Here is a 17,839-nt window from a genome sequence, read left to right as displayed (position 1 = left end):
ATGGAGGGTTTACTCTGCATCAGAATGCATCTCATATAAAAGTCAAGATTGTGAGCAGCTTGATACAACTTCTGATCAAAGCTGTATCAAAAGTGAGTGAGAGAAAGAAAAGACTACTTCAGTGTTTACCACACAACAAGCTAACACTTGAAAAGCTATCAAAGTCTGAAACTGTACTGTGAAGCTTTCTCAGTTAACATTCACACGTTTATCAGCAGCTAGACGAACAGTGAGACATTTCTGACTGACAACTTGACAGATGCAGGTCAATAACAAAGACAGCGGACTGGATACAACTTCTATTGGCGTGCAGTGCTGCCGTTTTTGCTTTCTGACCGTTACGTGACACCAGGTGAAGGAGGGAGAATTTCACACCAAACTTTGTTTCACAGATATTTCAATTGCTTTTTAATGAGATATTTAACAAGCAAAAGCTGACATAATCCAAGTGCATAGATGGCACAAAAAAGGGATATAGCATGTGTCCTTATGCATGAAAAACTTTAGTATCCAGACATAATAATCTATCATTTGATAGATGATGATCGGTACAAGTGCAAGAAAGCATTTTAATTATCTGAGTAAATTACTGCCTGACCCAGGGCCTCTACTTGTTTCTTCGGTGAATGTCATTGAGGGTCATGTTGACAAGAGCCATGTTTGCCAAGATAAAAATCAAAAACTCTTACAGAGGAAACACAGCTCCTGCAGAGATAATGAAAGTCAACACATTAAGGGCCCTGAGTCACTGCCATACTATCAAATAAGCACAGAGAGTGGATTAGAGGGACCATTTTCTTTGCAGAAACACAATGAGAAACACCAAGACTTCTGCAAAATTCTGACAAGAATTGTTGCAATGCAACATCTTGCACTCTTTCTGTTTCTTTTGATTTCTTCTAAGTCCTTTCTCTGATAAGCCAGCTGGTTCCAGTAAGGCCAAACTCTTCCCATTTGGCTGGTTTCATCATGTAATCCCTTTTTGGGCGTGTGTATTTGTCAAAGATACACACAGTTGGGAATGGTGCAGATGGCAACAGATTTACTGCTTTGCCGTTTGGCCTTCTGCTGCTTGGATATCTTGTGGCTCTCACAATGCTGGGCCTGATACAGAGCTCTTAAATCCTGCTCTGGCAAGGTCTTAGTTCCCTCCCTTCTCTGCTCCATTCCATACCACACACTGCATTATTAACAACTCACTAAAATGTGGTTTCACACCTTACAGAATGCCTCCTATCACTGTACTACCCAGCATGGTCCTTTGTCACTTTCTCAATTCCCATTAATGACTCTTTGTTTACACACTTAAGCAGAAAAAGGATGCTTACTTCCTTTTTTCCCCACTATTTATGATTTAAAGTCATGTTAAATGGGCCTGAATTCTTATGCTTTGAACTGTTTTTCAGGTATGACTCATTGTTTCCAAAGGCAGACCAAAAAACACCCTCTTTTATCTACAGCCAATGTTAACATACCAAATAAAAGGAAGCAATCTGTTTGGAAACCAGTTTTGTCATGACCCACAGATATCTTGGGGGCATTTTCTGAGATATCTTTTTATTAATGGTTAAGCTTCCTAATGTGCAAGTGTGCTAAACTGTTAGATTTACTAATAAGTGCCAAAAACATCCAATCCATCCTATCTCAGTTGTGTGATTGGTGACTCCAGTTAAAACTGCAATTTAAACAAAAAGGCTCGGCTTTGTCTTTACTGCTTTTCTATTAGTCAACTACATATTTCACAACTTTTCATCCCTCTTTCTATCTTTAAATTATATTTGAATAAAATAGTCATGGGGAATGTGATTGAGAATGACCAAAAGGTAGACAGGGTCCAATGGAGAAGAACAGATCAAAACTTTCGACAAATCAAGGGGAAGTTAGTGTGCGACAGTTTCACAGCTTGGCTCAGGGCTAGCAGACATTGGCCCTGTTTTTTATTCAGAAACCCTTAATGACATATGAGAAGCTCCTTCCTGTTCCCTCCTAAGGAAACACACGATCAGGGGCCCATATTTAATTCATGACAAGTCACATCTGCCTGGCTTGGAGAGGGCTCGGCATAAAACAGCAGTCAGGGTGAAAAGAACAAATGGACAAAGAGACAGCGATCCATTCAGCACACTCAAGCACAAATATTTCTTCCTCCTTTAAAATCCCACATTCAATCATATTTTATTCAAAAGTTGACAGCAATTACTGTCTCTTCCCACAGGCAGAGTGAATGTGTAATTTCCTCCATCTTCTTGGAAACTGACAGTTTGACAATCAGAGAACCGCCACTGCTGTTTTGCCAACCAAAGTCCTGCCATTGAGGCAGTGTCTGTTTTTTTCTACCAGTCAAGCTTGTCTTGACACACACTTCTTTTCCCTTTCTTTCTCCTCCTGCATATTTCTCATTATTGCATTCTTCCCATTTCTGCACTCAAAAGCACGTCTTTCTCTCAAGATGCCAATTTTCACTTACTCCCTCTAACAATCTCACATATGAAGTGTGCCAAATGTGGTTTTCTGTTGACCTACACCAATCTATTGGGAAATAAAACGACATTCCCAGACCGGTGTTCTTGGGCTCAGAAGGAAAGAAGCTGATCAAAACTAAACAGATCTCAGCTCTGTGATCCAAAAATCCACAGATGGCCTCAAGACTCGCAAGTTAAACACATTCTGGACCATATGAGATGACAATGTCTGAGTCAATTACACTGCTAGCCCACTCTTTCACTGTAAAGAATAGAGACTACAATCTAAAGAACCTTCAGTTTAGAGGAACAATGCTAACATAAGCCTTGATCTATAATAATAAAGCAACATACGCAATATTCATCAGCTGCGAGTAGAGCTCAAGTATATGCGATAAAAATACAAAATGAATAGTAACTTTGTGACAATGCAAAGTTTAGGACAGCTGTTTATCCACGGGAAAGCATTTCTAGTAAAGTCGTAAAGCATCAAGGAATTTCTATGTACCTAACACTCCTGAAATTAAACCTGAGAACTGCCACTAGAAAACATCATTTATTCATTCATTCATTCATTCATTTTAAACTGGATATGCTAAAGAGCACAGCGTGGAGAGAACAAAAAAAAAGGATTTGTCTAAATCTATATCTGATGTATAGACAGAAAAGTTTTAGTATAGTTTCTGAACTCTAAAGTACATACAAGAGCCAGTTAACGAAAAGAGATACAGCTCTAAAATCTGCAAATATCTCACAAGTATCTGATGTACAAAAAAAAAACAACTGAAAGGAAAGGACAACTTATGCAACAAATGTGTTAGTCAAGTACAGGAATGTTAAAGCGATGGTTAGTGATTGTCAAGCAGTCAAATGCAACAGGGTGTATGGAGAAGGCATGCAGCATGGGATCAAATCAGAAGGATGGGTACTTACCGACGGGGCGAGCTGGAAACACGACAATGGTGGAGTGGATACACAAAAGAAACAAATTAAGACACAGACGCACAAACATAAAACAACACAAAAGGAACAGAACATAATAAAATAAGACAAGGGAAATCAAAATCAGAATGAATGACATGTTGTGTTGGGCAAACACACTTCTAGCACAGTGTAAGCGTTACAAAGAGAGGATCCAGTAGGTTTTGTCCACTGCCCACTGGACAGTTTTGCTGATGAGCTCCCATCATCTGTTTCTCAGACCCCTGAATGACAGAGGCCGTCTGATGTGAATACCCACTGGTAGTCAAAAGTCTTAAATTGCATTCAAATTTCAGTGTGGGCAGTCATTATTGCTCCTCAGGGACAAATACACTGCTGGACCTTCTCTGCAATAATGAAATCTACAATTCTATGGGTGGTGTATGTTTGTAGTAGCGAGGCAAAGATGTGTTTGCCATAAATGCTGATGAACAGAACCCAAAAAAAGGAAAGAGGAGGAAAAAGAACCAAAAAAAAAAAGTCAGGCATGTAGGTTATATCCAAAGGATGAGTCTTCTGAAAGTGTCACAGAGAAGTAGTTGTTGGTAGTTGTTCCCAATGTTTCCTCTGCATTGCCGTATGGGTACTCATGGTGAAGTAAACAAAAAAACTTAGGTGGTGCTCTCACGAATCTGGATTCATAAACAAGTAGTCAACCAAGACCTTGTTTTACCTCCTCTGGTCCTCTGTGTCGCTGTAAAGCGCTCCACAGAGACGTTAAGCACTCGACTTTAATGGGAAGAAGAGTGGTGAAAATAGAAAAAAAAATGGTTAGAATGATTTTATTAACCTTGCAAACCCCAGGTGTGGTGTGCACCAGTAATCTGTGAAATGGCTTTGCTGACTGGGTGGTTACAGCATGGAGGGCAGTGTGGCTTGCAGGCCACCACAACAGGGGGAGGGTGGCAGAGTGTGTCGACGCTGCACTTGGAAATGTAAATAATTAAACAGATTCATGGACTGCCTACATCTCTCTTGGCTATAGTACTCAGCATTCTGCATTTCCACTTGTGTAATGGGGACAGTAACGAGTGAATTATCAATCCAAAACTTCATCTTTGTATATAAGAAGAATAAGAACAATACGCTCAACAGTTTCTCTGTGTGTTTTTAACTGACTGATTTAATTGTTTAAATTGATATATATCTGTTTCATACCTCTGACTGTGAGGGTGGCGGAGGCCTCCAGCTTGCCCACACGGTTTTCTGCGACACAGGTGAATGTGCCCTCGTCATTAATGGAAGCCTTCTTCACTCTCAGCACATAGTCCTCCTTGTCATACTTGATCTCATACCTGTTAACAAAAACATAACACTAATATTCAAGTTGCCTGATCATCGTTTAATTCAAATGCTATGAAAAAGAAGCATTAACCAAGTAAAACTCTTTTTAGAACTGTATGACAATAGATGTTAAAGGTTTTCCCCTCTTGGAGTGGTACAGGGAAGCAAAACTGGTCGTTTTGACAAATGGAGATCGCAAGGAGCAGGATCAATTATTCAACAATGACGGCAATACACAGAGACGTATTCATTCAATTGGAAACGCTCAAAACCTGTGCAATATTCATGAGCTGTTTTTCAATAACTGTGTGTATATATACATGTGTGTGTGTGTGTGTGTGTGTCTCAGCTCTATATGATTTTTATCGACACTACACTTTCTTAGTGTAAGACATGTTAACTGACTGAATCAATATATCAAGTATAGCAGGGAAAGGTTGTTTCCAATTTCATTGTGGTAGTCAAATATTTGTGTTGATGTGTGTCTGCAGACCTTTGTGAATTATATGGTAGTTGACAAGCCGGCAATGCTGGTATGGTTTGTTTTTGCAGTCTGTAATTGAAGAGGGTGCCTGTTCTGGCAGTGTGTAAGTAGTATGTTAGTTGAGGGGTGGTAGTGCTGTGTGATGGTGGTCTGTCAGGCTGACAGTCCTTCCCTGTCCACAGTCTGTCACTCACAGAGGCCAAAAACAGGCATCAGTTCAAAAGATTAATGTTAGATCTGCATTAGACAAGAATGTGATTACAGATATTTTAAAAGATTAGCATGTAGAAAACAATAATATTGGTAGAACTGATGCAGTGCAGTTAGTTCAATAATTTGTTGGACAAAGTCACAATTTTTGTATTTTTGCCTTTGTATACTGCCACAGTGGACTTCAAATTAAACGGATTAAACATCCAGTATCTGGTTAAAGTGCAGACTTCCAGCTTTAATTAAACAGGCTTTACAAAAAAAAATCTGCATTAACTGGACAATTAACTGACAAGCAGATTTGTGGTCAGGTGAGGCCTGTTCCCTTGTTATTTCATGACAAATGAAGCAGACATAATATGTGAAGTTGATTCAATGTGTTGAATTGTTATTTAATAGCTTTTCACTGTCAATTTGAGTATGAGGCACATATAAATGCCTGTGCCAGTAAGGGAGGGCATCATTAGGCTGAAAAAAAAAGAATAATAATAAATGAGAGAGACAGCAACTACTACAAGTGAGCAAATCAGCAACATCTGGTAATTTCTTAAAAAGAATGAATGAGGGCCTGAAAGAGTTTTAGCTGTCATATAATATAACTCACAGCACACCATGAAATAATTATTTCAAGAGTTAAAAAATACAATTTCATAAGATCCAACCAAGTCAACACCACTGTCGAAGAGGGATCATTGTCGAAGTCTGCAAAGTCTGCAAAAGATTTTCAGACTTTTTCAAATCCACACAGGAGCTTTAAAGAAAAAGCCTGACATCATATTACTCTTTTATTATAGCACATGCCCATGTGCTATAAAGCTCCACACTTGCACTCCAACAACTATTAAAAACACATAAAGAACCGCAATGTCTGCGTTACAGAGCAAACCCTACAGAGATTGAAAATGCCAAAGCAGAGTTGTTTCTGAACAAACTACACTGGTCATGTTCTCTGTAATGAAGAAAAATACTACCCAGTCCAACAGTTTGACTGTTTTATGTGTTTTTAATGGTTTTTTGATAACAATAGAACTTTACAACACAGAGAAATACACCATATAAGGCTTTGGCTTTACAGATGATACTAGTTAAAGGTGTAAAGTTTTGAGTTTGGCTTTTGATCGTCAATAAAAAATGAAATTATACTTTTAAGTGTGTTTGTTTTTTTATAAAAAAAGAGGATAACATTTACTCTGGATACCACAATTGAAGTTTGGATATAAGGACAAACAGTGTTTAACAGTAGTACTTTGTAACTAAGGTAAGAGTATGATATGGTCCATTTCCCTGAGAGTGGAAAACACCTCTCTGCTCAACCATCAGGTGCACTGATGGCTGTTTTCCACTGGCAGCTGCAAAACTAATCTATCCTGTCTATCCATGTCTATTTTTTTTTACCTGCTGTTATGACATTTCCTCAGCAAGCATTCAATGGCAGCTTTATTGAAGTAAATTCCTCAACTATGCCTGTTCCACCCCTCCACACATGTATTTAAGGAGCCATAATGATTATTTGACTGAGTCATGACTGACTGCTTTGTTCTAGAGAGAAGTGATGTACAGTTCAGGTAAGAGTGGGGGATGTGCATAAAGCATTTATTGTTGAAACCGAGTGCCTGGCATCCAGAGGAATGAGGCAGCACATTCTGTGGCAAGCTTGCTGTCAGATGAAAAACAAACAAGCTAATAAAGAAAGCATCCTCCAGTACCTTCCCTCCGGATGGTAAGGATCAACGTGATTTCCTTACTTGGAAGAAAAGGTGAAAGAGTGGTGGGACAAGTTAGGGCTTATGCAAAACAACACGACTCCTGAACAAAAGGAGAGGTGAGCAAGTGAATAACACATAGTTTCCACCGTTTTCAATCAAGCTACGCAAAACGACTCTCAACCGAGGCTGGCTCTCAAACTTCTTGCACGACATGCGCTTTCACCTTGTTTCTCACATTTTAACACTGGCCAGACCAGTCTCAATCGTTTCTGAAAGGTTTTGTCAGCACAGAAGGACTCACCAATAATGAACATAGATTTGAGAAAACATTAAAAGCAACTGGCACTGTGTTTGTTGCTTTCAGCTATTTGTAGGAATCTTTCATATGAGTTTAAAAAAATACATTCATTATAGATTTAACTATAGGATCCAAAGGCACATCTCTAAAGTACGGGAGTTGTATACATATATGTCTGTGGCACAACAGTGGTTACTTAGTATATAACTAATAATTATCTAGCACATTCAAAAGCGTTCAGTAGTTAATGGTAAATCTGTCCCTTTTCTCTGTGTTGTCACACTCAGAGCTACAGTTTCTATTTGTTAGGCTACAGCTACACTACAGAAATAGTGTTTAGAGACCACTGCGCAACTAAAATTATTATGACAGTGTGAATCAACTTACAATCTTCTTGCTTTTTAAATGGTCACTTTGAATGAAGGGTCCAGGTCCGACACCTGTATGAGTTCGTTTCTTCACACTCACATTGGTGCATCAAGAATGTGATAAAACGGCAATAAGACAAAGTAAGTCTGCTATCAGTTTTTGACTGAACAGGGTCAAGCTGGCATTTAAATACAATCTGTTTCTGATAATACTATGATTAACTGTGAGGAAACTCAAATCTGTTGCAGACTGTTGCAAATATGTTGGCATCTACGTCAAACGTGTAGCGCTGTACCAGCGTGCTACTACTAGACCTGGCAGAATCCACACAGACTGGGCCAGATCTAAATTGGGCAGATGTATAAATTTAGAAACAAACAGATGCAGGTAATTAATTTCATTACTGACCATCATTCTAACAAGAGCAGCACAAATTTGCTGATAAATGATAAATAAGAGTAGGCTGAAGACAAAGAAATATGTCTATTACATAAGGGGGAACTCTTCTGTTAAAAATTATAGGGAACTAGTTGTAGTCCTGAGAACCGAGAATCAGGTGGAGAACAGGATTTATCCTGAGCTGCTTTACCACAAACTATATAAATCTGGAATCTATGTATAACAGCTGGCATGCACGTGTAGAAGAACACAAAATATTTTTTACTGGCAGATCCTAAGCTGTCTATGTGTTAATGAAATTAGCGCTACTGTGCCATGTCCCCAAATACACAAACTGCTTTGGTTTTTCTGCATTTTGAGAAAATGACCTGGAGTTGCGTACCATCACTGGTGTCACATATCCTGCAGCTACAAAGGCTTTTCAAAAGAAATGTTACGCACACGGTTTGTTGTTTTTCAACTGATGTTACAGCTGCTGTGATGGGTTAATAGAGAGGAAGACACACACTCTTGAGTGAAAACATCAATGTTAATGTGAGATTATTCACTGCATCACTGATGCTGTATGTTACAGAATTAACATTAATTTACTAGATGAACCTTAGTTATCTATGTGGAAAATTATAGCTGTGTTAAAAAACCCCAATAATAATAATAATAAAGGTGATACGCTGCAGACGATGCTCTGCAGTAACGCAAAAAATAAATAAAAAATCTCTTGTCAGAGCAAATTTGTTTTTTTTTCAGGAATCTACTGTAGTGTCATAATAATTCTTTAATCCGACAGCATTTTGTGCTGTTGTATTTTGACATTATTTTATGTTGTATATTACAGTTAAGTGGTAGAGCTTCCCAAAGAGTGCAAAGTAGATGGGGACTATAATGCTGGCATGGTTTACCGTTTGTCTTGTTGGTCTTGATTGCCAGGTCTGAAGTGGAAAGCATGAGTCTGGAAATATATCATTTAACAAACCCTAACCCTAACATACTGTTACATTCAGACATTAATCTAACACACTAACACATTAAATGGAATAACACAGAAACATGGATGTTTCTCTATGTGAACTGCTCATAAAAGGCTTTCAGATGTGTTTTCATTGTGTACCAATTTAGAAATTTACAAATGTGACTAAAAGCCTGAAACACAAAAAGGAAGACATGCATTTGTATGTACTGTATGCATTTCAGATGCTCCAATAAGTACAGTTCAGTTCTTCTCTGTTTCAACAATATCCCAATCTCATTGTGAAGCAGGAATATGTGGAGCTTCTCTCTAAACACTCAAAGTAAGCACTAAGTAAAGAGCATCAGGGCAAAGCCAAAGTTTTGGCACTGGGCTCACAGTTTTGAGCTTTCTAGTGGCGTCAATTACACACTCATTCTGATAACATCTCCCCCTCTCACATATCGTGTGCAAAATAAGATATGCTTTTCTGTATTAAATTTAGTGCAATTTACAGTAAATTGCCCACCACAAACCTTAGCAAATTGGGTTTGTGCATTTCATTAGTTGATAGCGCAGATGAGTTTTGCTCATTGGTCTAGACTGACTCCAACTTACTCAGAGTGATTACAACATGTTGGCAATGTGTCTGCATTTATGAATTTGATGGTGATCATTTGGAAACCTTCACTAGTTTGTTTGAGAGGGACTGAAGTCAGACAGTGATGGACCAATCAAAATTGTTGGTTGCAAGCTGGTCACTTCAACTACTCAAAATCCCAGAAAGCCAAAAAATGAAATGCAATCATTCATCAACCATCAGTTTTCCCTGGTCACACTGAGGCTGCCCTCCTATTTTTGCACTAGTATGACTGAGGTCTTACCCAGCAGTCATCGTTAGACTTTAGCAAATTATTTAATTTTACTAATTATGTGATCTTTTAAAGTCTAAAGTACATTATATATGCCTTCGGCAAGATTTTACACTTTTCATTTTATATATTAAGAGCACTGATGCATATTATAGACAATGTAATCAGCCATAAAGACGCTACTGTAACAGCTAAAGTGCTTAGAGAGGTTCCCACAGTCTTGACTGAGCCCTTGCCTTGTGGACAACCCAGGTATGCACATATTGGACAACATTCTTATTGTTCTTGGTCCCATCTCTGTCAGACTCTCAAAACAGGACCTTAGGCCCGTCCATGACTTATTAGAGGAACATGAGTACAATCAATCTGTAATCAACTTCCCATATGATATCAACCTTAATGACAAGATGAGTGGAAATACTCACGGATAAGAGGCAGTTGTTGCCACACACACACACCCACACACATACTCGCACACGTACGTACGCACAGCGAGGGAACAGTAGCTCTTTATTGTGACTGAACTTGGGGAGAGTTCTGTTCTCTATTAGAGGAGGAATGTGATTGCACATGAAGAAGTGCTGTGGAAAGGATAGGAGAGCCAAGTTCACCCTGCTGGACTCCATTTTTTTTTAAACCAGAGATGGAAGAAATACGAAGACACACACACACACACTCGTGAAGGGAGATGAGGAGTGATAGGAATGTAAGCAAATGGCGAAACAAAGCGGCATTTTTCAGTTGTCAACTTGATGTGTTGAATGCTGAATGTAGAAAGCAGCACAGAGATGACAACTTTACTGGACATAATTTAAAAGGATTACGGCTCAAAAATCCTCCAGATCATCTTAGAGGATTTGCCTTTAAACTGTCTGTCACGAACACAGTCACCCATGTTCGACCCTCAGTCTTGTGCCAATTCACTCACATTAAGAGAATCTTATCTTGGTTGTATGTATGACTGGATGAGTGTGTCTACAAAATGATTCAACAGGAGAGGATCTTATCTGCCTCGCCTCTGCGAGTGCATGTGAATGGAACTGTGAGGAGGGAGAGGGGTTGTGTGCCAACTCTAAGCACATGAGTCAGACTCCAGATACAGTAAAGGACTAATTCCAGCTTGCTCTCTGGCCTCACTGCTCTAACACACAGTCTCCTCTCTGCTCCATTTCGCTCTGACAGTCTGATCCAGTTTTACACCATCTGACTGCTACTATACCTCATGCTGATCAAAGCAACCGGAGTATACCTGTCCAAGCCTCGTCACCCATAAGAGGGAATCAATTAACCACTATTGCTTCTCATCTTGCTTCACTAAGGCCCTGAGCCAGAGCTCCAATCCTTGGTCCCTGGCACACCTCTTGTGTTAGCAGGATAAGGGCCTTCACAACAGTCCAACTAACATTCATCACTGTGTCCAACTTTAATCACACAACGGTTAAGCAAGATTCCAAAATTTATGATTAGGTTGGCAGTTTAGTGGGGAAAAAATTACCCTTTTACCATTATTATGTTTTTTCGAATAGTTCTTCTCCCCATTGCCTTAGCAAGCAGTTCAAACTTTATTTAAAGCAGGCACTATGGCTTTAATGGAAAAAACATAAAACTGGACCTTGCTAACCAATGCCTGGAGGCCTTTTTTGATATATGATGGCATATTTATGGTCGCTTACCAGTAGATGTTCTTAATAATGCATAACAATGTCATATTCTTGTTACAAACTATTAGTCAGTTATCTATTTAGCTTGCTTAGTTGGTGACACAGTTACTGTTAAGAAATCCTAAAGAAAATACACCTGAACAAATGAATAATATTTCATTCACCCACCCCCTTACAGACCCACTCATAAATACTAGATGTATCCACTTATATATCAAGGCAAGTAATGGAGACAGGAACCATAGCTTGTCATCTTTTCATTCTGCTGAGTTGCAGAGGTGAGAAATCACTGAAATTGGGTGGTCAGCATAACACAGGCACTCCTGTCACACTAGCTTTAACAGCTCTCTCAAAAAGAATGACCCACACACCTCTATCATACACGAACCCCCACACATGAACACACCACGAAGGAATTGAGTCAGAAAGAAAGGCTTTTCTGCTGAATGTTGCAGGGGCTGTGCTGTGGAGGTCAACAGGGAAAGGTGCCTTGAATACAGATGGATTGCAGGACCAAAGGGGCTCTGATAAGGCACAGGAGAGGGTACAAGGTTCCAAAGCAAATGAAGAGCGAGAGCTATACCGAAGCAGGGAAAGACATGGGCCACACACTTTGCTAGTAGGCAGCGGGAGATAATACACACTGCCCAAGTCTTTTCACTGGGGTTCATAGACTGTGCTAGAATAGAATCCTTTCTGTTTTGAAAAATGAAGCTTGCCAGCACTCATTTCCAGGCTCTCTGATGTGGGAGAAGCTATTGTGTGCTTTTGGCACAACGTCCAACTGATGGACATTAATCTGATACTAATTTAATCCACATCAAGACATTTTTATAATTGGAAAGAACTGCTTAAGCGTAAACAAATGTATAAGAATTATGTCAGTTCTGACAAATTATGGGTGACTCTACTACTGTGTGGATTTTAGGCGCAGAAATCCAGCTGCTTGAAGACATCTGCAAGAGGTTTTTCCTGGAGAGGACATGCTGCTTTTCCATCTGAGCTGAATCTTAAATGCTTTGTGTTGACGAAAAGAAAAAAAAAAGTTCAATTTGAAACACATTTAAAAAGAGGAAGTTGGATAATTGTAATATTACATGTACTGGTCAGTGGTTTTAATCCCACCTGGAGCACATCTAAGTTAATTTTCTTCTCCTATGCTGGTAATAATTAAAGTCCCCATTACCCACTGTTTTTCAGCACACCTAATGGTTTGCTCATAATTTAGGTCTTGTCCTAAGAGAGACCTTGAAATTTAGTTTAATTAGTTCAGCACACTGTTTGAATTTCTGTGTAACAATAGAGGAAGTGGAAGTGTTTCTTTTTTTCTGACCTGACAGCAAAATCCACTCCTATCTGGGAGCCCAGATGATAAAGAACAAAAGGAAAAACATAACTAGAGAAAGATGGGCTGATCTCATTTTAGCTATAGCTTATTGTTTTGGTCTTTTTGTTTGGATAAAGTGACCATCCTATAAGTAATTTAATGTGTGGTAAACACATGTAATGTATTTAACTCTATCATCTTACAGATCATGGTTCTCTGGGATTCAGCAGAGAAGGATTGGTGCAACTGTGTGTTCATCAGGAATATCAGTTCTATCTGAGCTGGACTTTCCGGGAAAAAAAATAAAAAATAGTCCAAAGATAACAAGTGTATAAATTTACCTAATTCTCATCTTACTTAGAATAAGATCAAGACTCAGTGTAAATGTTAAAAGAAAAAGGAATATCTGGATTCTTTATCATTATACTGCAGCTGTTGTCCTCTGACCTTTAAATTTACAGTTTCAGGCTATTTCCTCTGACATATGCCAGACTGTAAATTAAAAGGTTTCACTTGGAGATTACAAGGGTTTCAGTATCATACTGTATAATGACACGACAACAGAAGAGTTGACCTATTTCATTACACTGCACTATCAAGGGCTGTTGACTAGTATCCCAGAGTAGATGTAGCTGTTTGGTGATTAATTATTTATTTTTCTATTGCAAACACAGTAAAATACCCAAACAGTGGTAAACGAGCATCACATTTGTCTTTGTCCTCTAATTGAAACCATTCTGTCTCTATCTTCTTTTCTATCCCACAGAGAGACCGAAGCCAGCGCCATCCTGGCATGCTTTATGTCTATGTGCCAATGTGTGTGTGTGTGTGTGTGTGTGTGTGTGTGTGTGTGTGTGTGTGTGTGGCTGCCTGGGAGGCTGCTGGAGCCACTGAGCATATTAACAACCTGTTTACTCAGCTGAAGCTCCATTTCCCTTCTTCCTAGTATAAATGTAGCACACAGAGACATCCACATAGAGATGCAGGTACATAAAGGGACCAGCAAAGTTAAAACAATTTAATGGTAAAGAGGACGGGCCTTGCTAAGTCTCCCTCTTTCTACAGCTTATCATAATAATAAGGACACTGTAACCTTTTCGGTTAAAGAGCAATCAAAGACCACTTCCCACTGCATATAGAACTACTTGATCCTTAGTCATCTACATTCCTGTGATGGAAACCCATACCGATACAGCTGGAGTGGCCCAAAGGCAAACTAGGCACTAGTCCTGAGTGAGAATGTTAACCACTCTTCTGTTAATTAGAATAAAAGGAGTTCTGTTTGATGTTTATTAAGTGAAGATAAGCAGCAGAGAAAGCAGGAACAGATCGTCACTTAACAATATACAATGCAGTCTTCTTTTTGGCAGGCAACAAAGGCAGAAGAAAATGTCAGAATTAAAATATCGTCTGTCTTCACGGTTGTTTTTCTGCTTCAAAGCAAAACTGGGAGAATTAAATATAGCAAGAAAAAACAACCGTTCACATATTGTAATTAGTAACACTGCAATATTTATCTCTTATTAATTTTGGCATTATCTTTTTCATGTGCATCGTATCCAAATAAGGCCAAACTTCAAAGGGATGGAACAGTTAGCAAGGACGCAGGCACATGACACTCATCCTACTCCGTTATAAATCTGTTAATTAGTGTACAAAATGAACTCATTTCCAGAGCCAACTCCCTATCAAAGACATGAGTGAAATACTTTTATGTGTTTGCTTTGGCACAGAGCTCATGTCCCACTGCCCAGTGAACCAAATCCTTATCAGACACAAACAACCCGCCTACGCTCAGCTCTGCAGCTAGCCTTGAGAGAGGACAGGTCCACTGTGTGTACGTGTTATGAGGTGATCCAAGCAGTGTGTGACTTGCCTGCTGGCTGGGGACAGTATACCGGTTTCTTTGAAGTCCACTTCTAACAATGACACTGCTTTTGACTGTAAGTCAAGTGACTCATGGGAAGAAACAGGCCAACACGCAGGACCCAGAACGAACAGTATCACTATATCGTCAGTGGCTTTTTACAGGAAGTCAGATAGCCTAAAGTTGGCAGTGGTGCTAGAGTTTCTCTCCAAATTGTAGATTTTTACTGTTTTTTCCTTACATCGGTTTCTATTTCTGCAAGTGTGAGTAAACATGTGCATCATGTCTGTGATGATACACAAACTGAACGGGGTTAAACGTGTATAGGAGGTAATGATTATCTTCCAGGTTTCTGGTGTCTATGCCAAGAATTCCCCTGAACAGCTGCACCTGTACATAGACACTTGAGGGTCACGTCAGCTGCTATACTCTGTCTCTTTGTATCTCCTGTCATTCTATCGGTTTCTACCTGTCTGTTACACAACCTGGCAGATTTTTTTTTCTGCTTCTCTAAATGTCTACATTTCAGCATCCCGTGCCCACTTACCTGTCAGTCAGATTTAATTGTTTAGCTCCGTATCTGTTTGTCTTCATGCAGACCTCGTCCATGACATGAGACACTGCCTGACTTTTTTGGCATCGACAGGTAGAATGTTTTTTTTTCCTCAGAATGGTTAATGTGCATTGTGTACAGCCTAATGGGGGTATTTATTGCTCCCTGGCAGCCACACCAGGTGAGAGCTGGCAGTGTGAGTTATCATTAGTTTGAAACAATCACTTAGACTGACACTAGTGCCTTTGCAGTAAGTGCAGTCTGTCACATTAGAACTTAACACATAAGCTGGCATTTAGACAGACAGACACACACACACATGCAATTTAAACTGCTTGCTTATATTCATCTCATTACTTAAAGCGCTGCCATTTGGAGAATATTCCGGTAAAAGTACATACCTCCCACGAGGAACATCAATGTCATCTTTCCTCCAGCGTACATTGGGTTGGGGGTCTCCTTGCACCTGGCAGCGGAACTCTACCGTTTCCTCTTCCAGGACCACCTGGTTGATTGGCCTCCGGAGGAAGGTTGGTCTCTCTGCAGCATGGGCACAAAAAAAAAGCACAATTTCATTATGTTAGGATTTGGCTTTGCTTTATTTCTCACATTGCCCAGTTCCTATATAATTATCCCTCTAATTACTCATATTTTGTTCATTATCTGATATTTCTGTTCCTCCGTGAGGCACAAATATACAGCAATAGTGCACTAAATGGACCTGTAACTTTATTGGAAATATAAGAACTGGCGTTTATTGAACTAACCTATTTATTACCGTTCACTCTGGCTCTTTATAACCTCATGACAGTTTAATGAGCAACACAAAAATGTGCTCCAGATTGCATGCAACTCAGATGGGAGAGTGTAGCAAAAGAAACACTGTTATTAAGCTTTGAGAAAACTTGGCTTCAATGTATTTCTTTTCAGGAGTATACAGTAACATGGATGGATGTCACTCTGCCAAATAACTGAGAAGATAAATTTCAGGAGGCCTGAAGGAGCAATCCTTACCAAATACAGTGACTTGTGCTGTCTCGCTGTCCCTTTCGCCGACCATGTTGGTGCCCACACAGATGTACATGCCTGCATCACTCTTTCTTGTGTTGGAGATCATTAGTTTCCCTCCTCGAATCTAAAAAAATAAAATGAATAAATAAATAGATTAAAAAACTCATAAATTAAAAGCTTGTACATTTTACACATCTGAATTCTGTCCTTGTCAAATCATTGGACAACACAAAAGCAGCATTTTTCCCCCTCACTGGCTTCAAACACATGAATGCCCAGCCAACTGTGCTCAGTGGCAGACATTTCCAGAAGCAAAAGCTCTTTCCTGTGTTCCCAGACACTAATAGCAACATTCACGGTAGACACTGATAATAGTTCTTCTTATTTTGTCCTGTTATTAAAAAAAATAGCTACGATACTCACAGTGATCCTGTCATCCTTATCGTCAATTCGAATTTTGTCCTTCTTCCAGTAGATGGTGGGTTCAGGATGCCCTCTGGGAGGGACACACTCAAGGATTGCTGGCTCTCCTGCTGCCACCACTACATCCGTAGGGTTTTGTCGAAAGTCATCTCTCAGCACTGAGGGGAAAAAAGAGCAGCCAATTGAGTAAGAGTACAGTGTTAGTAGATACGGTTTGGCTGGATTTTTCATTTGCCTGAATGAAATCTAGCTTACCATTCTGAAACTGCCTTTCTGCGTATTATGTTAATTGCACAACATAGTGTGAGCGTATGCATTGGTTATCTAGGCTATTTAAATGGGATGCACAGCTTCATCTGACTGGGAGAGCACAAGTGAAAGCTAATTGGAGCTAATGGAGGTCCCTGTGGAGGGAGCAGAACAAACAGAGTCAGAATGCCCTAAAGCCTGGTGTCACTCACTTGTGAGAGCTCACAGGGGTGCAACAGCGCTTCACTTCGGCATGTACTCTTACACACAGCCACATATGTGCTAACACACAAAAACAGTGGGTGGTCCATTGAACAACTGTGGCCTTGCATCTAATCACCCTCAGGTAGGCCCGCCATAGCGGGGATAGCCTCTCCCCCTCTAAAGTGTTCAGCGAAACACACAACAGCAGCTCATTAACAAACAAGGGGAGTCACTGTCACAGTGAAACACACCAAGAAGCACCGAAGTACAAACATGAAAGCACAATCATGCCAAACTAACTGTGAGAAATTAAACCCTGAGTCACTGATGTATTCAGAACACACACCTACCGTATGAATGAATGAAAATAACATAGACCTAATGTACTCAAAAAATAGCTGGGGCTTCCCTGATGTGTGAAATGAAACTATTTTTCCCTATTCAGGCTTTAATAAATCTAATAAATTGGAGTAGCACTTTAGGAAGTTTGGTATCAGCAGTGTAACTATCAGTGCAGCGGTGAGGGACACGAT

At 39.7% G+C, this 17,839-nt stretch overlaps 1 protein-coding gene across 12 annotated transcripts in view; it reads right to left on the bottom strand.

Moving 5' to 3' along the window:
• Positions 1-17,839, bottom strand: part of robo2 (roundabout, axon guidance receptor, homolog 2 (Drosophila)) — a 291,837-nt gene that overhangs the window by 42,643 nt on the left and 231,355 nt on the right. For 8 of the 12 annotated variants that reach the window (XM_026191419.2, XM_026191422.2, XM_026191416.2 and 5 more), the window contains 5 exons: positions 16,854-17,011; positions 16,434-16,554; positions 15,821-15,959; positions 4,602-4,738; positions 3,396-3,407 (listed from right to left, as the gene is read on the bottom strand). In XM_026191419.2, the coding sequence (XP_026047204.2) occupies positions 3,396-3,407; positions 4,602-4,738; positions 15,821-15,959; positions 16,434-16,554; positions 16,854-17,011 (567 nt within the window). The remainder of the gene's footprint in view (positions 1-3,395; positions 3,408-4,601; positions 4,739-15,820; positions 15,960-16,433; positions 16,555-16,853; positions 17,012-17,839) is intronic. The other 4 variants (XM_026191427.2, XM_026191417.2, XM_026191420.2 and 1 more) reach the window with 1 other exon arrangement.

This window comes from Astatotilapia calliptera, chromosome 14, assembly GCF_964374335.1.
Source record: "Astatotilapia calliptera chromosome 14, fAstCal68.1, whole genome shotgun sequence".
In the NCBI taxonomy this organism is placed as follows: Eukaryota; Metazoa; Chordata; class Actinopteri; order Cichliformes; family Cichlidae; genus Astatotilapia; species Astatotilapia calliptera.
The sequence above is the reverse complement of the archived record's forward strand: the minus strand, read 5'-3'. Positions and strand labels throughout refer to the sequence as shown.